This window comes from Staurois parvus, unplaced genomic scaffold (genome assembly GCF_062004578.1).
Source record: "Staurois parvus isolate SC_StPar_1 unplaced genomic scaffold, SC_StPar_1.0 ptg001263l, whole genome shotgun sequence".
Classification (NCBI taxonomy): Eukaryota; Metazoa; Chordata; class Amphibia; order Anura; family Ranidae; genus Staurois; species Staurois parvus.
The window spans coordinates 2,679,682-2,702,081 of NW_028319059.1; the positions used below are offsets into that span (position 1 = coordinate 2,679,682).

The 22,400-nt window shown below is 43.5% G+C and overlaps 1 protein-coding gene across 8 annotated transcripts in view; it reads right to left on the bottom strand.

The window, feature by feature from the left end:
- SORCS1 (sortilin related VPS10 domain containing receptor 1) overlaps nt 1-22,400 on the bottom strand; it is a 1,076,837-nt gene that overhangs the window by 373,562 nt on the left and 680,875 nt on the right. For all 8 annotated transcript variants that reach the window (XM_089660690.1, XM_089660686.1, XM_089660688.1 and 5 more), the window contains exons 6-7: nt 16,688-16,752; nt 2,653-2,771 (exon numbers count right to left, since the gene is read on the bottom strand). In XM_089660690.1, coding sequence (XP_089516816.1) covers nt 2,653-2,771; nt 16,688-16,752 — 184 coding nt within the window. The remainder of the gene's footprint in view (nt 1-2,652; nt 2,772-16,687; nt 16,753-22,400) is intronic.

Consider the following 22,400-nt stretch of genomic DNA (forward strand, 5'->3'; position numbering starts at 1 on the left):
TAATTGTACATATTCTAATAAAACCTGTTATTAAATTTGGGATTCCCTCCAAGTAGCAGGTCTAGGCAAAATTGTAACAGCTTTTGAATCAATTAGTTGACTCAATGATGGTAAGAAAGTTTGTTCTGACAGACAATTTTTCAGAATTTCCATGTGAAAATTCGAAGGTTCTACTGGCTCTAGTGCTACAGTTCTATATTTCTTTTTGACAGTCTCATTTAATAAAATAATGCAAACAACAAAGTGCTAAATGAAAAGTGCCGCACACCTACAGTAGTGAAGAAGTGGAATTAATCTTGTAAAGTCTGGCTTCAGGAAAGGGAATTTTAGTTGGTTGCTGTTTTGGCTGCCCTTTGAGCAAAGGGGCTCCACAGGGACACATGGATCGATTTTAACATTAACACAGGTACTTGCAGACTTCACAAGTTTTTAATTCTCTATGACAGACATGGCTTTAAAGAGATCTCCAGAGGGTGCTGCAGCTGCGAGAACAGAACTTGAGTTAACATTCTCCCGACACAAGGCACAAGGAACTTGGTGGGAGGATGTTCATTTACAGATAGAAACTGATTATAGTGGAACTCCAGCTTTCCACTCTACTCCCTAAAGCCAAAATCTATTTAAAAAAAAAAAGAAACACCCTATACATGCTTTTTTTCTTGCAGTCCTGGTCTTGTGATTGGTTTTCCTTCCTTCTGGACTAAGCGGTGCTTATGTAATGGTGAGTGCTACTAAGTCCAAAGAGTACCATGAGCCCTGGCTGGATAATGACCCACTCCCCAGGGGGTGTGACCATGACATCCTGGGTTTAGAGGAAGAGGGCTGGGTGATGCTTGTATTGCACAGGTGTCACAGGGACAAGAAGGAAAAATGTCCCTAGTGGTGATTCATTATGAATAGGTTGTGGTAATGCATGGTAAACCATGTTTGTAACTGCACATTACTGCAATAGACAGATGTAAATCCAGCCCAATCCAAGTTTTACTCCACATCTGCCCAAAATCCTCCTTACCCTTGCAACGTTTTAAACATTTTTATACACGCCTCCTGTGAGTCCTTAATCCAGGGCACATGACGCCATATCCTCTTCCTTCTTCAGAAGAAAGTGTAATGACTGGTGCTAGTCTACTGGGGGATTGAGAGGGTGATGGCAGGTGCTGGGATTGGGTTGGATCCATGGGGCAGCACTGGTGCATGCACTGAGTGCCTTGCCATTTTCCTAACTCTACTTAACATATTGCTGGACATTGGAAAATTACTAAAGAAAAAAATAAAACTTGTCAGCTTACAAAAAAAAAATGCCAGCTTTAAAAGCCTAAGCTTGGTTTGAAGTATTCTTCCTGAACTCGCTTTATAAAATGCATCCTCTATACATTCCAATTCAGAAACCAATGACACCATAATGATTATGTAGCACCCTCCTAGATAGGTTGCTAGGATGTACAATGTATTGTCCAGTTTAGTATAGTGTGGTCTCCTGCTTTAACAAGAAACTGATAGGCAAAACATAGTTTTTCTGCTTACCAGAAAGCTACAAGTGCATCCTGTGTGGCGTACAGTGCTGCTGCCGTGATTGGCTCCTCTGTATCCAGGCTACTTCAGAAGGTTCTGGGTGAACAGCAGTGATCCAGACAGATCAGCAGCATGAATATGGGTGCAGCTCTAGCCAATTACAAGAACTGCCCCTCAGCGTGCTAGGAACTAGTATTTATATTCAGTGAGCACATGGGATCTGGGTTCTTCTTCCTCTTCCTCTGAGAAGGGAGTTCTAGCCAGGGAGGTGGCAGCTTCCCCTGGCTCACGCTGCCAGGAGGTCTTGGGTGGCCAACCTGAAGGCCAGAATTCTGAAGCCAAGGGTGTTTTTGGAGAGCTGACTGAGGTACAGTAGATGTCTACAGATCCTGTCTGATATCAGAGGAAGGTGACCTGTAACAAGGACCTTGTGAGTACAGACTGTTCTACAAGAGATGCTGGGACTTGTGCTGCTTACACCCTCTTGAGACCTAGATAGTCAGCTGCTGGGTGTAAGCTACAGGGGAAACTGGCTGGTGTCCAAAACAGCAACTGTCCACTATGTTCTGTACTTCTACAGAGGGACTTTGCCCCATGCTTTGTACAGTCTGCTACACAGTTCTACTAAAGAAACCCGTAGATCTAGTTAGAGAAAACTGTCCTCCATTGTGAATAGTTCAATTAGGAGATTCCCACTATATCCCTTCCCTATCCCTGTTCTAAAACAAAATAAAAACAACAAAAACTACAATCCATAGATTGATCATTGGAGTAATGAGCAGAAATTGTGTGCACCTGGCTATGCTGTGTGCTTGGCTACGAGAGAATATCTAGGAAAAAGCCTGAGCAAGATACAAGTGGCTCCTATATGGGTAGCGCTACACCTAAATGGCCAGCTCCCTAGAGGATTTCTCATAGAAATGTATACAGTATATTGTGGGAACTTCAAAAACAGGAGCCAGGAAGTTTGTTTCATCTCACAATGAAACCCAGAGGTAGGACAACTCCACACTCGGGTCAAAGTTGGAGACCAAACCCTGCCTTGTTCCACCATTATAATACATATCTTTATATCACTATACAAATGAACATGACTTCACTAACACATTTTTGTCTACAAAAAAATTAGATTTCACTCACCTGAACAAAGACATATTCATCCTGGACAATGAGGGAGTTGGTGTCGATGTATCCCGGAAAGGGTTTTGTCCGCACATTCTCTGAACAATTGTTCATCTTACAGACAATATACTGTGCATCTGAAAAGCAAGAAATTATCAGATGATCACATCACAGACAATTTTCTACGGATTGCATCAAAGATTTAAGATGACATATCCTTTAACCACTTCGAGTTCAGACACTTTAACCCCCTTCCAGTCCAGGCCAATTTTCAACTTTCAGCACTGTCACACTTTGAATGACAACTGCAATTGTAAAAATAACCCCAAACAGTGCATATTACTTCGTGAAAGCAAGAAAGTCTACAAACTATAATATATATATATATATATATATATATATATATGAAAACTGATCAGTTGAGACCCTAAAATGCCGGACACTGGTGTAACGTATGGCAGTAATCATAACGTTGGCATGAGGTATGGTGGTAATCAGGACGCTGGTATGGTGGTGATCAGGAAGCTGGTATGGGCTATGGCGGTAATCAGGTTGTTGGTATGGGATATGAGGTGATCAGAACCCTCGTATGGCAGTGATCAGAAAGCTGGTAAGGGCTATGGTGGTAATCAGGTTGTTGGTATGGCATATGGGGTGATCAAAATGCTGGTATGGTGTATGGGGGTGATCAGGATGCTTGTATGGAGTATGACAATCAAGGTGCTGGTATGGCCTTTGGTGGTGATCATGGCGCTGGTATGGCGTATGGTGGTGATCAGAATGCTGGTATGGCAGTGATCAGGACATTGGTATGGTGTATGGCAAAGTTTTTGTGAGCACTGGGACAGGTAACAGGTGCTGGCTGCATTTTTATTATGGTTACGCTGGGACAGTGTTTAGGGACCCTAGGGAAATGATCAGGGACACCGGGGTGGCTGACACAGCAGTCTGTGAGTGTACACGCAGCCTGACAGGTCGCTGTACACTCACAGGCCGCAGAATTGATTCTCTCTGCTCTCACAGTGAGAACTGACCTTTACATTCACTTTGTATTGTTTACTATGTGATTGCTGTGATTTGACACAGCAATCACATGGTACAATGACATGTGACCACCTGGACACAGAAGTAATGTGGGCTGCTGTGTCCGGGTGACACACAGATCACGGGTTCAAGGGCGTGGGCTCTGTGAACCACAAAGGAGCCCCCCCATGCGGGCTGACATACAGGTACATTATCCCGCATCGCCTCTGCTTCCAGTCCACTGTCTATAGGCAATGGCCAGACGGCCAATCAGTGATCACATGAACAGTAGTAAACAAGATGTCACTTTCAAGATGTCACTTTCTGACATCATTGCTTACTACATGTGAAATCTGTGACTGATCAAAGAGGTCACATGGTACAGGACTATTCACAAAAGCCTTGTACCATGTGACAAGCTGTGACCAATCACAGCTCTCACAGTATTTCTCAATGGCTGCAGGAATGAGCCCTGTGTCATATACCAGTTTGCTAAACTCTCACTGTGCCAGGGTCTCACACTATCACAATATGGCGTACCCCATGTGTACCCATAGCAATATGTTAAAAAGCAGTTAAAAATAAAGTAGAGTGTTGAGGAAAAGGGGAGTGAGGCATAAAAGATAAAATTTTAATTACTTTTTTCTAGAATGACTCAAACCATGGGAGAAATGAGATGATGGGATGCATTCTGTTGAGGAATATCCTAAATTGGTGTAAACAAAGTTCCTAATGTCCACATGAAGATTGTTAGTCTCAAGAATCTTACATATGTGCCGACACATTTCAAAAGATCACAGAGCTTCATCAGGGCTAAAAACTCAATACATAAAATCTATTCAGTCCTTCATATACAGAAACTATTTCAAGTTGTTTAACCACTTCCTGCCTACCTAGACACCCCCTTAAAAGGTTCAAGAATCTTACATAAGTGCCAACACATTTCAAAAGATCACAGACCCCCTTCATCAGGGTTAAAAACTCAATACATAAAATCTATTCAGTCCTTCCTATACAAAAATTATTTCAAGCTGTTTAACTCCTTCCTGCCTAAGCTGACACCCCCTTAAAAGGTTCTATATTTCCCGAGAAGGCAGGAAGGATTGGTAATCATGTGACTACTGTGATTGGCTGTCACAGTGATTACCTGACTAGGAGTTGGTTGCGCCGGCTACAAATCATTAGTGGAGATGGTTGTCCTTGACAACTTGGTGTCCATGCTGGGAGTATGCTGTGAGCACTCTCTCAGCACAGAAACATTGACCAACCTGTGACTCATACAGTGGGTATAAAGAAGAATCCCCCCCCCCTTTAAAATAATCACATTTTGTAGCCTGGAATGAAGACAGACACCATTTTTGTATAATCCAGCTGTATTTACTCAGTGCAACCTAAAATACCCAAAGTAAAAGATGTAACACCAACATGTCAGAAAAAAATAAATAAAAAACAGAATCACTGAGTTGGAAAAAGGATCAACCCCCCCCCCCCCTCCTAAAAATTACTAGTAAACTCAACCAGGTGTAGCTAATCACCTTTACAATGGTACACAAATCCATTTGACTTTTAACTGTGATCAGCTGTAGTCATTTTGATTAGCTCAGCAAGAAAAGAGCTTTCCTAGAGCATTTCCGTCCCCGATAGTGCAACAACAAGCAAACAATCAACTATAAGTGGCAAGTCATGGTCAAAAGATCCAGTCATAGAAGCACAGTGAAGTCTATAATTAAGAAGTGGAAGGTATTTGGTACAAAACAGACCTTTCCTGGATCAGGATGTCGCTCCAAACTGGATAAAAGAGCCAGGAGGAAACTGGTCAGAGAGACTACCAAGTGGCCTCCAGCAGCTCTGAAGCTGTGTCTGGAATTGATGACAAAGACTGGTCATTGTGTGCATGTGACAACAATATCACAAATCCTCCACAAATGTGGCTTGTAGGGGAGGGTTGCAAGAAAAAAAGCAGCTCCCCAAAAAAAGCCACATGCTATTACCACTGAGCTTTGCACCTTAAAGATTCTGAGGTCACATGGAAAAAGGTGTTCTGGTCAGATGAGATTAAAAATTAATGATTTGGCCTCTACACTAAACGATATGTCTGGCGAAAATCCAATCCAGCTCACCAACCAAATCCCACCATTCCTACAGTAAAGCATGGAGGTGGCAATATCCTATTATGGGGGTTTCTCTGCAGCAGGGACTGGAGCACTTGTCAGGGTAGATGGGAAAAATGGATGGGGCAAAATATTGTCAGATTCTTGAGGAAAATCTGCTGCCCTCTGCCAGAAAGTTGTCCATGGGAAGAAGGTTTACCTTCCAACATGACAATGAGCCAAAGCACAGAGCAACAATGAGCCCACAGTGGTTGGAGGAGAAAAAGGTGAATGTCCTTGCATGGCCTAGTCAGAGCCCAGACTTAAACACCATTGAAAATCTGTGGAATGACTTGAAGACTGCAGTCCACAAACGGTCACCATGAAATGCAACTGAACTTGAACAGTTCTGCAAAAAAGAGTGGGCAAATATTGCAAAGTGTGGATGTGCAAAGTTAGTAGAGACATATCCCAACAGAGTAAAGGTTGGAATTAAAGCAAAAGGGGGTTCAACAAAATACTGACACAAGGGGGGGGGGGTAATTTTTCCAACTCAGTGATTCTGTTTTTGAATTTTTTCAATTTTTTTTCTGACATGCTGGTGTCATATCTTTCACTTGGATATTATAAATTGCACTAAGTAAATACAAGTGGATAAAACAAAAACTGTGTCTGTCTTCATTTCAGGCTGCAAAGCAAGAAAATGTGATTATTTTAAAGGGGGTGATTATTTTCTATACACACTGTATGTACAGCGTGTGGGTGGTAAAGTCTACCCATATGTGTTACGTGGGCGGCAGCAGGTTAAAGTGGATGTAAACCATATTTGGATGATATTTTGTGTTTTTAGCTGAACTGAAATAGTTAAATATGTAGTTGAAATACACATATGCGTAGTGTAGTTTTTAAGTCTGTTCAGTCAGTCTTGTGATTTATACCCATCTGCCACACTGCACAGCCAGGCAGATAACATACTTATTTTCTGGTCCAGTAGAGCAGCTTCTTGTATCTTCTTTTTAGCTTGCTCATTGGACAGTAAAGCTTGGTTCACATATATGCATGCATGTATGATGCTTTCTCCAGTGCTTTTTGCAGTTTGTTTTGCGTTTTTTCTACACACATTTTTGACGTTTTTTTTACTGAATTTTGCTCAGCTGGTTTTTTTTTATAAAGTGGAAATTTGTTTTGTTGCTGGGCAGAATAAAAATGCAAAACACACAACGCTGCAAAAACGCGGCACCATGCATTTCAGCACCTTCACCACTGAACTCTGTTGTAGCAAAAACGCTGCTTCTTGCTTTTAAAAAAGTCCCTGACCCTTTTGCAAAAATACTGCAGCTCAAAAATCATGGAACATGTTTCATTGGAAACCGTATTAAATGGACTGTAGTGTGTTTCTGCAAAAAGCACTAAAGAACGTATTGGTGTGAACGGAGCCAAAGTCAAAAACATCACCTAAGTCCATGTAGAAGGCAGGTAATCCAGGATGCAGTAGAGTGGTTGAGAGGTCTCCCTGGCTTTGTAGTGTGTGAAATCACAAGACTGAGTTAAGGTGGACCTTCACCCCAAAAAACAAATTCTTTGCATCTGGCTTCAGTCCCTTCCCTCTCTCACAAATGAATACTTTCTTTTAAGTGCGTTTGACTTTTTTTGTGCTCTAGACCAGAATTTCCTCTATTCTCTCCTAGGTGAAGAAGACATGCTCTTGATTCCACTTGTGCGCAGATGTGCTGGCCTTTGGGACACAGCAGAGATCTTCAGCATATCTGCGCATGCCAGCCTTAAGAGGATAGATAGGCCCGAAGCAAAAAAACAAACAAAAAAAAGCGATGGGCAGGTATGACTGGGCTAGCAGAGAAGTTTAGGAGCTAGAGGGTTAAGACAGGACATACAGGTGGTAGGAGTTATGGTGTTACATACCTGGATTATTGGGAATGTAAATTCAGGGAGGGGCTGCAATGGTGGCAAGGAGGGACTTGGAAAGTCTGTGCTCACTTCGAAGCAACGGACACCGAAGAAACTTCCCACCCTCCTGCCCTGTTTGATGTTAGACGGGTTGGTAGTCAAGGTGGCCTTGCGGTTGGAGTCTTTGGAGGCGTCCAAAATTGACTGTGTAACTTCAGAGTAAGGCACAATCTAAGGTATAGTATCCTCTGTTTAATCCCAGTTATTGGTGGATTAACTGGGAATTGTGAAAATGGAGGTGTCAGTGGAAATTTGGGATTGTCCTTGAGCCATTGTTCTGTGGCTGGGGACCCTTAGGGGGTTCCGCAGATACAAACCTGTTCTTGGTTCATTAGTGCCTCCATGGATTATCAACCTTAGTCATTGTTGTTATTGCTATTATATTTCTGTTCAAAGTAATGTTTGAATGTTTTTTATTTTATTAAATGGCAGCTATGGCCAATTTTGACTCCAAAGAGTGTCCGGCTGATCTTTTCAGTACAAGTGGCAGGTGGAGTTTATGGGGGCCTAGCGGTCTATGGGGTAAGGGGTTTACTACCTCTGGTATGCCTTAGTCATGAAGTTCCTCTTTAAACCAATAAAAGTATAATTCTGCCCTGCATTTCTCTGCTTGTACCAAGTTGCACTTTCAGCAGTTGGAAATTCCTATTAAATCTGTAATCGGATCTCATGCCCTGTTCCCAGCTAAAATATGTAAAAAAAAAATAGTTGGCCAATTGGTGCCGGATCGGCACTGAAGTGTTAGCGATAATTGCCTGTAGGTAGCTGAGTGATTTGTGTCTTCAGAATCCATCCATGGTTTGTTCATTTGCTACATGCTGCTGCAGATTGAGACATCATAATCCGCTCATAAGATGCATAGGCACCCGGGATAAATGCAGCTAGACCTCGGTCTCATTCACTGAATTTAGGCCTCGTTAGTGCTAGTTAAGTGTTTGTCTGGAGGAAGGCATCACCATAGCTGCAATCATAGGACAACCCACATCATTAAATTAAAAAAGAAAAAAAGAAAATGGAAAGAAAAAAAAAACCTCTTATCTGCTCCTATCACTTGTAACATTCTTAAATTCATTCAAACTATATTTCTTTACCTTACTGTAACAAGGCAATGGGGTCTTGTTTTTAAAGGAGAAGTCCTTTTTTATGACTATTTTATGTTGCACCAATATTTAGAGAGTAAAATTAAACATGCTCATAGTCCACAGCCGCCTACCCCCAAACTGCCCTCCACTTAAGCCAGTTTCGCACAGGCTTCAGCTTGCATGTGAACAGCAAGCTATGACAAAGCATTTGCAGAGCTTTCAGCAAGCTCTGTTGAAGCTTTTAAAGTACCATTCAGCTCCAGTTTGTGAATGCTGATGTAAATGTTGAACACAGATCCTAATGGGAGAGTTGATTGTCACTTTAAACATGCTGCTAGCAGGCTTCATCACTTCTTGAAGCTTGTTGAAAGCCTGCTGAAGCCTGATAGCAGCTTGTTTAAAGTGGCAAGCAGCACTCCCATTAGGATCTGTGTTCAACATTTACAAACCGGAAATGAATGGTACTTTAAAAGCTTCAACAAAGCAGCAGTTGTAAATTCCTATTAAATCTGTAATCGGATCTCATGCCCTGTTCCCAGGGCATGAGATCCCAGGGCAGTAAGCAGTAATTGCTTACTGTTCACACTGCTCTTATATAAGCTGATGCCTGTGTGAAACAGGCCTTACAAAATCTGGGGTTCCTCTCAATGCTGGCTCCTGTCATATATTGAGTTTGGCGTGGACATGCTTGGCTCTTCAGCCAACGACATTGTTTAGTCAAAGGAATCCCACCATGACAGAGAGACTTGTTGTTCATAATGAGGCACAAGTGTGGTGAATGACCACAATTGTAGTCCATTGATACTTTATCCACAGACCTGGGGCCCCTGCATTGCACCCAACATTCACTGATCCTGGTTGTAATACTTAGGATGCTCCAATGCAGAAACATACTACATGCACATTTTTCTTTGATCAGTCATTTATTAGTGTCTACGAAAAACGTGGAGTTGGCCTGTAAAATGTTTGGGGGTCAGCAATGGAAGTGAAAAATATATAAGTTGTTCTTGCTTAACTCAAACTTCGTAGACCTGTCAGGATGCTAACAGCATGCAGACAAGGAAATCTTGGGGTCACAGACAAGTAACCAGCATGGGCTCACACGGTGGCGCATCTGCATGCAAACGCATGTTGTACTATGGTGGTGCACACGTCTGAATGCACTGGTGCATGCCCAATTGTAGAACTGGTGCCAAGCTCCCTATTTAAAGGAAGGACTAATGTCTGAGAAAACTGAATGATCTTCAGCTACCCTATGACCTGTGCTCTTGTGTTCCTGCTCCTGTTTCCTACATGTTGCTGCTCCGACTTGCTCCTGATCATGTTCTGCTGAGCTCATGGTCTCAGCCTTGGCTTGACATTGATCAAGCTTCGCAGAACTGCTGATCTTAACCTTGGCTTGTTGTTTTGACCACACTTTCACTTGCTCTTCCATGTATGACTCTGGCCTGGATACTGACTTTGTTCCTACCACCTATGTGTTGACCTCAGCTTGTCTTCTGACCACATCTCTGATCCTGACATCTACCTGCACTTGCCTCTAACTGGACTCCTGTATTGTCTCTATACCACTGCATCCAAGGTTCACTTCACAGATGCTGCCATGTGCCACTGCAGGCCTACAGACCTCCGACCATGTTTCCTCCTCAAGAGTCTCCAACTGCTAAATGCTACCTTGTCCACTGGCGCCCATGCTACTTTGTACTGCATCTCTGTCTCTATATTCAGGGGTGTCTGGACCAGAGTTGAAAGGGGATCCCCCTTGTCACTTCGGCCTGAAATCAAAGTACGTGGCAATACCTGACCATCGCACCTGTATAGGCTTGCTGTAGATCAAATTCCAAAACGATGGCCATTAATATGGATTTGCCCTCCCCCATTGGAAATAGTGGTATGCAGCTTCACATTTACACTATTAACCACAAATGTTGAAAGATTTCCCCTCCACTCATGTTTCAGAGACAACTTAAAAATTTTGCATTCTTAATTTTCAGTCCAGTGGTCACGAAGATGAATTAAACTCTTGCCACCCACATAATGCATATCTACGGAGACAAAGAGGGTGGACTTTGATGCCCACATATTGAACCTATGTGTCCATACAAGGCAGAGGTTTCTAGTTATGATCAGGAGCAGGTAGGGCAGGTCCTGAGCATGTGATTGGGTAGTCCTTCCCACCCCCAGGCATAGAGACCCACTTAAAGGGATGCTGGGGCTTGCTAGGATGGGGTTAAGATGATGAATCTCTCCAACAAGGACACACAGCACAGTAAAAAACCCAATAGGACTGCTAGCCCTTCCATCCAAAATTAAAAAAAAAAAAATGTTTTGGCTTTAAATACACTTTATTCTTGCATTGTACTGAGAATACAGTTATTGCACACAAGGCTTGGGAAGCTACTTAACTTTCCAGACCCTTGAATAGCCATTGGGACCATCTCACAGAGGAGAATACCATGAGAAGGCCTTTCTCAAGTCTCCATTATGAGTCTTCATCTGCATACAAAAAAAGCCCTTTTATTTATTATTATTTTAATTGAATTTAATATCTGGCAATCTATAGCCTGAATTAAGCTGTGTAATGCCGAGCGGAGAAAATCCTCAAATCTCTCTCAGAAAAGGGAAAAAGCTTTTCAGGGAGACATTTAAAAAGGTTCATCTCAGTGACTGAAATGCTTTGATTAGCATGAGAACGATAAGAACTAATTTGCATTGAAACTTTTCATTGCACTTGGCCAGAGTTCCATGACAGAAGAGAATCATTTTAATGGTATTCTCCTGCAGGAAAAAGGAGGCACGGTCCGGGGGGGCCAAGAGACCGCAGTAGAAATACAAGCAGATAAGAGGAGGCAGCAGGGAGAACTGAGAAATGTTTACCATTACACTAGACCAAGGAAGCCTACTGGGAAGAAAGTTAGTAAATACACTAAGTGCTTGCATGGACGGCCTTTTGTTCATGTAGGATAGGCTTTGCATTCATATAGTCAATAGGAGTGCAAAACCCATGAGAAGCAGATCAGATGAGGGTCAGAAGGTGAAATGCACCTGTCAATGAATTATGATAATCTAGCTAAAGAGACATTTAGACTTTTTAACCTTGTTGTTATTGGACAAGACAAGAAGTTATAATGATCCACTAAAGATTTGAGCCTATTCGATCCCAAAAAAAGTCTGTTTATAACACAGCATGGCTCTTTTTTTTTTTAAAAAAAGTAAGATTTACCACTTTTTTTACAATTAATTCCATTCACATTGATATTTCTTCCAACTATAAATGTTCCTTTAGCTACCATTTTGTTTTAATTGATATCTATAGGCTTTGAATAATATTTATATAATAAAACTAATGGCTTATTCCAAGAAAATGTGCTAGATCCATTTTAAAAGCTTAAATGTGGGCTATTTTTTTCCTTTTTTTTTTTTTGGTTATAGATGTCCTGAGGTGTAAAAAAGAAAAAAATGTCTGCAAACCGAATTTGTGTGACGCATCGGCCACAAGATGTCTTCAGTCTTCCTGTATGAATGATGCTTAGCATCAACCTAGAAGACTGAGGATCATAGGCGTGTGCACAGGGTGTGCCGGATGCGCCTGGGCACACTCTAATCACCCCATGCGCATTAGCATTACCACTCTGTGTGTTGAAGGGAAGATGGGACAATCAACAAGGTCTCTGCGCTACCTGTGCGAATATACACTCACCAGCTATTAGGTACACCTTGCTAGTCCCGGGTTTGACCCCCTTTTGCCTTCCAAACTGCCTTAATTCTTCATGATATAGATTCAACAAGATGTTGGAAATATTCCTCAGAGATTTTGGTCCATATTGACATGAGTTACTGTTGCCTTTCTAATATCTTGAACCATTCTGCCCATTCTCCTCTGACCTCTGACATCAATAAAGCATTTTTTTCCACACAACTGCCACTCACTGGATATTTTCTCTACATTTTGGACCATTCTCTGTAAACCCTAGAGATGGTTGTGCTTGAAAATCCAAGTAGATCAGCAGTTTATGAAATACTCAGACCAGCGCGTCTGGCACCAACAACCATGCCATGTTCAAAGCTACTTAAATCCCCTTTCCCCCTCATTCTGATGCTCAGTTTGAACTTCAGCAAGCCGTCTTCACCACGTCTACATGCCTAATGCATTAGGTTGCTGCCATGTGATTGGCTGATGAGCAATTTGTGCTACCAAGCAATTGAAGAGGTGTACCTAATAAAGTGGCCGGCGAGTGTATGTTACAATTCCAACTACAGTAGGCTGTGGAAGGGTTGCATTATCTCAACGCGTTTCGCTGGTGTGCTTCTTCAGGAGTTCAGAAAGACCAGTAGAAATTTCTTGCAATGAGCCGAGGCCATAGCCAAAAGCCCACCATGATGAAGGACAGGGGAGCGCAGGATGTTCACCAAATCCCCATATAAAGTAATGTGACAAATCAGAGGAGCATGCTGCAAGCACAATCTGTCAGAAGCTGGCCCTACAAGGGAGAGTGCCCAGAATGTTTCTATGCCCCCCTCCACTCTCACTGATGTAAAATGAGAGGTTGTATAGCTTCCCATACATGTGCAGTACACAGTCACCATATTACTTGTGTCTGGGAAGTATACCTTATGGCCCTGCCCCAAGCTAAGGATGGAAGGAAAAGGATCACCTCAAACGGCAATGGCGAAGAGTCCAAGCGATTCCAGTGTCAGCCAATACAAGTGAAGCGATACAGGCAGTGTCCATCCCTTCACTTGTGTCTGGAAAGTGCCTTTTTGTAGTAATAATAATACGAGGGTAACAATATGAAGTTAAATACAATATATAGCACACTACAATTTCCCTTTAATGGTAGCTGCTGCCTAATTTTTTCTCAGCTGCTTATTTAATACACTACATTGCAGAGATGATCACACCCATAGACTGCAGGTGATCGCTGCGGCAGAGGGGGGGGGGACCCCAGGGGAACGCTCTTCCTATCGTTGCCCCCAGGGGCTTGTTACAAACTGGAGAGCAATTTCTGACCCAGCTTTGTCATGTAGCTATAGGTAATAGAGATGAGCAAACTTTTAAAACACTTTATTGCTTGTGCTTCAGCCAAAATAAAGGAAAAAAAAAGTGAACTTCTGAAATTTGGAATTTCCAAACCCTAAGGGCTTGTTTGCATTAGCTCCAACTTTTCCTGCCTCAGTGAAAAATGATCCATGATGGTGGCTGGTAGGAGGCGATATGTCACCTTCTCATCACTAGATTTAAAGTGTTACTAAACCCAGTACCCTGCATTCACTATATGTGGTCTCCCGGACCCTGCATTCACTATATGTGGTCTCCCGGACCCTGCATTCACTATATCTGGTCTCCCCGGACCCTGCATTCACTATATGTGTTCTCCCCGGACCCTGCATTCACTATATGTGGTCTCCCCGGACCCTGCATTCACTATATGTGGTCTCCCCGGACCCTGCATTCACTATATGTGTTCTCCCCGGACCCTGCATTCACTATATGTGGTCTCCCCGGACCCTGCATTCACTATATGTGGTCTCCCCGGACCCTGCATTCACTATATTCGTTCTCCCTGGTCCCTGCATTCACTATATCCGGTCTCCCCGGACCCTGCATTCACTATATCCGGTCTCCCCGGACCCTGCATTCACTATATCTGGTCTCCCCGGACCCTGCATTCACTATATCCGGTCTCCCCGGACCCTGCATTCACTATATCTGGTCTCCCCGGACCCTACATTCACTATATCCGGTCTCCCCGGACCCTGCATTCACTATATCTGGTCTCCCCGGACCCTGCATTCACTATATCCGGTCTCCCCGGACCCTGCATTCACTATATCCGGTCTCTCCGGACCCTGCATTCACTATATCTGGTCTCCCCGGACCCTGCATTCACTATATCTGGTCTCCCCGGACCCTGCATTCACTATATCTGGTCTCCCCGTACCCTGCATTCACTATATCTGGTCTTCCTGGACCCTGCATTCGCTATATCTGGGGGGGTGGCCAGATGGTGACCGGGATGCTGTTAAATAGTCTGGAGCCCTGAGGAAATTGTCTTTTTTCATGAGAGGGAATTGATTTGTGAGCTGAGAAAAGGGGGGGCTGTTTGCCCTTGGAGCCCTTGGACTGGATGCTGGAAAAGTCCTTATGGACTGTTTTTGTGCCAGGATCCTGTGAGTAGAGCCTCATATTTGTGCTAAAGCTACTTCACGGTTCCGAGCCATGAACCTGTAGACTGTTCCAATCTACCTTTGCCTGATCTTCAGTCTAACTCATGGTCCCCAGCTGTGAACCTGTAGACTGTTACGGTCTGCCTTTACCTGTGCTAAAGTTACTTTATAGTCTCCAGCCATGAACTTATAGACTGTTCCAGTCTATCTCTACCTGTGCTAAAGCTACTTTATGGTCCCCAGCTGTGAACCTATAGACTGTTTCAGTCTACCTTTGCCTGATCTTCAACCTACTTCAAGGCCCACAGCCACAAACTTGTAGACTGTTCCAGTCTGCCTTTACCTGAGCTAAAGGAGGGTGTTTGCCCCTGGACTCTTGGACTGAATGCTGGACTACTCCTTGTAGTCTGTACCTGTAGACTGTGAAAGTATGCATTTACCTGTGCTATAGTTACATGATCACCAGCTGTGAACCTATAGACTGTTGCAGTCTACCTCTTCCTGTGCTAAAGTTACTGCATGGTTCCCAGCCTTGAACCTATAGACTGTTCCAGTTTGCCTTTACCTGTGCTAAAATTACTTCATGGTCCCCAGCCATAAACCTATAAACTATTCCAGTCTGTCTTCACCTGTGCTAAAGCTACTTCATGGTCCCCAGCCATGAACCTGTAGACTGTTTCAGTTTACCTTTGCCTGATCATCAACTTACTTCATGGTCCCCAGCCATGAACCTGTAGACTGTTTCAGTTTACCTTTGCCTGATCTTCAACTTTTTTTCATGGTCCCCAGCCGTGAACCTGTAGACTGTTTCAGTTTGTCTTTACCTATGCTAAAGCTACTTCATGTCCCCAGCCGTGAACCTATAGACTGTGTCAGTTTACCTTTTGCCTGATCTTCAACTTACTTCATGGTCTCCATCCGTGAAACTGTAGACTGTTCCAGTCTGCCTTTACCTGTGCTAAAGCTGCTTCATGATCCCCAGCTGTGAACCTATGGACTGTTTCAGTCTAGCTTTGCCTGATCTTCAACCTGCTTCATGATCCCCAGCTGTGAACCTATGGACTGTTTCAGTCTAGCTTTGCCTGATCTTCAACCTACTTCATGGCCCCCAGCCGCGAACCTGTAGACTGTTTTAGTTTACCTTTTGCCTGATCTTCAACCTACTTCATGGCCCCCAGCCGTGAACCTGTAGACTGTTTCAGTTTACCTTTTGCCTGATCTTCAACTTACTTCATGGTCCCCAGCCATAAACCTGTAGACTGTTCCAGTCTGCCTTTACCTGTGCTAAAGCTGCTTCATGATCCCCAGCTGTGAACCTATGGACTATTTCAGTCTACCTGTACTTGTGCTACTGTTACTGAGTGAGAAGTGTCCTCTGTTAAGAATACCTGACATTCTGGAGACCCCCACATCACCCCAAACCCCCTTCTGTTACAAGCAAATCAATTCTAAAAGACAACCCTAGACTGTTCAATGAGCCGTAATGAATGGACGTTTACTGTGTGCCTGGTTGCCTCTGCACTGTTTGGGAAAGAATCTTTGTATCTATTGTGACCCCTCCAGGGGTAGCATTACACAAAACTAAAAAAAAAAAGGCTTGAAATACACTTTTAATTTTAACCTCTTTCTATGAAGGGGAACAACCCAATTAAAATAAAATGCTGTGTAATTAAAACAACTGGAAAATTGGAAGTGAACAGAACAGTAGAACAGTTTGTAACTTACGTCCTTCAGCAGTTTTGGTTTCCAGGTGGACCAGCTCAGTGTCTCTGTTCGAAACAGTCACTGTCCTGAGGGCAAAGAATACATTACAGACAAGTTAGACCTTCACATTTTACATTTCATTTTATTTACTGTATTGATCCATTGTTGTCTTTTGAGGGATAGCGTGCTCAAACAATTAGCTAGGTCAGGGAAAGATAAAATGCTGGCCCTCAAATTTCGTTTAAAGCTGAACTCCTGGCACGTAGTTAAAATACACAGATGAAAGACACATAGGGGACCCGTTTCACCTGAAATGATTTGTATGTTGGTCCATCCAGTCCTGAGAATTGAACAGCTCTGCCGCAAAGCACAGACATGACTGGCAAAGCAGGAGGATGTTTTTTTTTTTCTGATACAGTTCTGTGAGTGAAACCTACAGGTCTCCTTCTATCCCAGGGGTGGGCAAACTTTTTGACTTGAGGGCCGCAATGGGTTCATATATTGGACCCGGGGGCCGGACCAAGAGTAGATGAATGATGTGTCATCCATAGTAAGTATAGTAATATTCCCCCATAGTAAGCATAGTAATTCATCCCCCATATAGTAATTCATCCCCCATATAGTAATTCATCCCCCATAGTAATTCATCCCCCATATAGTAATTCATCCCCCATATAGTAATTCATCCCCCATATAGTAATTCATCCCCCATATAGTAATTCATCCCCCATATAGTAATTCATCCCCCATAGTAATTCATCCCCCATATAGTAATTCATCCCCCATATAGTAATTCATCCCCCATATAGTAATTCATCCCCCATAGTAATTCATCCCCCATAGCAATTCATCCCCCATATAGTAATTCATCCCCCATAGTAATTCATCCCCCATAGTAATTCATCCCCCATATAGTAATTCATCCCCCATATAGTAATTCATCCCCCATATAGTAATTCATCCCCCATATAGTAATTCATCCCCCATAGTAATTCATCCCCCATAGTAATTCATCCCCCATAGTAATTCATCCCCCATATAGTAATTCATCCCCCATAGTAATTCATCCCCCATATTAAGTCCCCCCTGTGTCAATTCACTTACCTTTGCTCCGCGCGTTCCTCTCGCCGTGTTCCCGCGCCGTTCCGGTGTAGCATGAAAATCTGTCTCCTATGAGGATCTGTCCCCCTCGACGTATCTGCGCATGTGCCAGTTTCAGGCATTAGCAGCCGATCGGCGATCTCCAGCACATGCGCAGATACGTCGAGGGGGACAGATCCTCATAGGAGACAGATTTTCATGCTACACCGGTCTTCAGGGCGGACTGTGAGAGGAGCCTAGCTCCCCTCGTGTGTCGTCACGCTGCCCGCCTACACACATCCTGACAGCCATCCTGACAGTATCACGCTCCGCGGGTCGGATTAAAAGGTCCGCCGGGCCGTATACAGCCCACGGGCCGTAGTTTGCCCATTGCTGTTCTATCCACACCTTGTTACTGGACAGTGAGGGGGAAGTAGGAGACTGATGAGCTTATTTCTCTGTCACTCTGCTCTCTCCTCCTATTAGCATGTTCCTTGCACTGCAGTACAACAGATTGGCTCCTTGTGCTGCTGCTTCCTCTCCCAATCTGAGTGTGGAGTGACAGTGTTACTCAGTTGGGTACACTCAGTGGTGTATTTAGGTTTTGTGCTGCCCTAGGCAACACGAAAATCGGACACCCCTCCCTGGCAAAGAGAGAGCCTCACACTGACCAAGACCAGACCCCCCCCGGAGAGAGCCTGACAGTGACCAACAACACCCCTGCCCCACCCAAGAGGGCCTTCCACTATCACCCACCCCACCCATGGCGACTGAGCGAAAGACACTCACCTTCACAGCTCTGGACATCCCCAGGAATGACAGTTGGGCTCTGCATACACCATCAAGCAGCCCATCTCGGATCCCACCTGGTCCCCATGCCGCTTATGTCCCTTCTTCCAGGGGGCAGTGCCTAGGCAAATGCCTTTTTTGCCTTGTGGTAAATACGCCCCTGGTTGGGTCAGCTGTGCTGGGGAGTGGGGTAGCAATCCCGTGATTGTTACTTCACTGTCTCTTGTTTTGTAGCAGTAAACAAAGCAGCCACTACTGGCACTAGAGGGATCCCAGCTTAGGACCATTGTGTCTTCTGCCATGGGTTCTGGGAGCCATTTTGGGAAAGTCTGTGTCCAGTCTTGACACAGAGCTCTCATGGGATTTCAAAAGCCATTTTTAGATGTAGAGGTGCATAGAATATTAATAGAAGGAGCTTCGTAACTAAGGGGCCCTAAATCGAGAAGTGTATACCTAGGGACAGGAATCCAGTTGGCAGAAATTCATTTGGCAGGGACAGTTTAGTTTCGCCTCTTCAGATAGTTAGTAGATTGGAGTCTTTATGACTCTGGGGAGTTGTGGTTCTGGATCTCCAAGGGGAAAGTGTCTACCAACTGCCCTGCCAGAAGAGCTGCCCAGTAATCAGAGAAGTTACTCTAGCAAAGGGAACCATGTACTCAGGAGCTTAAAGTGATACTAAGCACACACTGTTTAACCAATTGCCCTCCAGAGGATTTCTCCCCTTCCTGACCAGGCCATTTTTTTGCGATACGGCTCTGCGTTACTTTAACTGACAATTGCACGGTCATGCAACGCTGCAAATGAAATGTATGTCCTTTTTTCACAAACACGGCTTTCTTTCAGTGATATTTGCACTTTTTATTTTTTTTGCGCTATAAACAAAAAAATTACCAGCAATTTTGAGAAAAAAAAAACAATATTTTTGACTTTGCTGTAAAGTAAAAAAATTAAAAAAATCAAATTTCATCATAAATTTAGGCCAAAATGTATTCTGCTCCATGTCTTTGCTAAAGAAAATCCCAATACATGTAAACTAATTGGTTTATGTGAAAGTTATAGCATTTACAAATGGAGGTATAGATAATGGAATTTTTTTACTAGTAATGGCGGTGATCAGCGACTTATAGCGGGACTGTGACAGGCATTCTGACACTGGGTGGGGGGGGACTGACTTGGTGTCACTGACATCCCCAGTGACACTAATAAAGTGACACTGTACTAATGGCACTGGGCAGGAAGGGGTTAACATCCAGGACGATCAAAGGGTTAACTGTGTGCTGTTTTACAGTGTGCCGTGTGTGTGTGTTTTACTGTGTCAGCACATTGCTTTGTATGGCTCTACTATGCAGAGCCATACAAAGCAGTGTGCAGGAGCTGACAGGGGAGAGATCACTGGCGACCCGGTGACTGACAACCGAGGCCGCAAATGGCAGTGTGGGTAGGCGTGCGCTCCCCCTACCAGGAACTGCAAAATAATGTACTGTATATATACATGATTTTGCACACCCGTGCCACCCTGTAGCTGTATTTCTGCTATAGGGCAGCATGGAACCGGTTAATTTACATTGTCCATTTCTGTATGTACTATAGATGATGGCACTGTATTTGATTTAATTTTTTTTAAAATTGAGTAAATGTTTCCTAATCGATATACAAATATCACACGACCCAGCTCTTCCCCAGCCTGTCTGCAGGGAAGCAGTGGCAGAAGGAGCCTGCTGCTGGTCAAATGTTCAAAATATATAAAAAAAACAGCCTTTGGAATACAAATAAGTACAAATAAATATATATTATCAATAAACTCTTTTAGAGCATCAAATATATATTTGAAGTCAGATTTTTATTTATTTATGTTTGTATGTATTTATTTGGCAATAACATGGTGTGGGTGGATTTCTGCCAATCACAGGTTGTGTCATGCCCCTCCAGCCTGTGTCTTAGAATAACAGGGAGGTAAAGCCTCCATCAATCAAGATGTGACATCCCACTCTTATTGTGTTTAGCATGGAGGAAGAGGAAGGAAGTGGGCTGTCATTTACCATAGGGGAAAATGGCCAGATGTATGACTCTATAGTCACTAAAACCCAGTTTCTGCAATAACAAAAACAGATATGGCCAGAGGACACTATCAAAGGCCTTATAAATGTCTAGGCTTAATACCAACACCTCCTTAGAGTGCAGGTTAGCATCTTGAATAACATTCAACGTGAGACGTATATATTATCTGTGATAAGCCTGTCAGGATAAATCTCGATTGATCAGGTGAGACCAAGGAGGAGATAATAGTAGCCAATCTATCCGCTAATATACGACTATATATCGATAAATCATTATTCATCACAGAAATGGGCCTATAGTTTTGTGGTAGAAGGTGGTCTTTTAAGGGTTTGGGCAACAGGGACACGTTGGCCAAAAGTATCTTGTCAGGAAACCTGCCCCCCTGCAAAACCTCATTGAACATAGACACCAAAGATGGGGCTAAAAAAAGGGGCAAAATGTTTGTAATAACTGGCTGTGAACCTATCAGGGTCTGGTGCTGTGGATTTTTTCATTGTGCTAATTACACGTGTAACTTCCTCCACAGTACAAGAGGCAATAAGGGACGGAATCTGAGAGGGTGTAAGAGTACGAAGAGGTAAGGAATCAAGCCAACAGACTTCCGGGGGAGGGTAATCCGCCTGTGGAGGAGCCAACAGGGAGGAATATAATTCCTGAAAAATGTCCAACACTTCATGGGGTAACGAGGAGACATTGCCATGCTTGTTATGCAGTTTATATATACAGTTGCAAGAAAAAGTATGTGAACCCCTTGGGATTACGTGGAGTTTTGCATGAATTGGGCATAAAATGTGCTCTGAACGTCATCTAAGTCACAACAATAGAAGAACACAGTCTGCTGAACATAATACTACACAAACATTAGATGTTGCCATGGTTTAATGGCACATAACATGTAAACATTCACAGTGCAGGGAGGAAAAAGTATGTGAACCTTTGGACTTAATAACTGGTTGACCCACCTTTGGCAGCAATAACCTCAACCAAACATTTCCTGTAGTTGCAGATCAGATCTGCACAATGATCTGGAGTCATTTTGGACCACTCCTCTTCACAAAACTGTTTCAGTGTAGCAATATTCTTGGGATGTCTGGTGTGAATCGCTCTCTTAAGGTCATGCCACAGCATTTCAATCGGGTTGAGGTCAGGACTCTGACTGGGCCACTCCAGAAGGCGTTTTCTGTGCTGTTGCAGCCATTGTTTTGTTGAATTACTTGTATGCTTTGGGTCATTGTCCTGTTGCATCACCCATCCTCTGCGGAGCTTCAGTTGGCGGACAGATGGTCGTACGTTTTCCTGCAAAATGTCTTGATAAACTCTGGAATTCATTTTCTCATCAATGACAACAATCTGTCCAGGCCCTGAGGCAGCAAAGCAGCCCCAAACCATGATGCTCCCTCCGCCATGTTTTACAGTGGGGATGAGGTTTTGATGTTGGTGTGCTGTGCCTTTTTTTCTCCACACATAGTGTTGTGTGTTCTTCCCAAACAACTCAATCTTGGTGTCATCTGTCCACAGTATATTTTGCCAGTAGTGCTGTGAAACATCCAGGTGCTCTTTTGCAAACTTCAAACGTGCTGCAATCTTCTTTTTGGACAGCAATGGCTTCCTTCGTGGTGTCCTCCCATGTACTCCATTCTTGTTTAATGTTTTCCTTATTGTAGATGTGTCAACAAAAATGTTAGCATGTGCCAGAGATTTCTGTAGGTCTTTAGCTGACACTCTGGGATTCTTCTTTACCTCATGCAGCATTCTGCGCTGTGCTCTTGCAGTCATTTTTACAGGACGACCACGCCTAGGGAGAGTA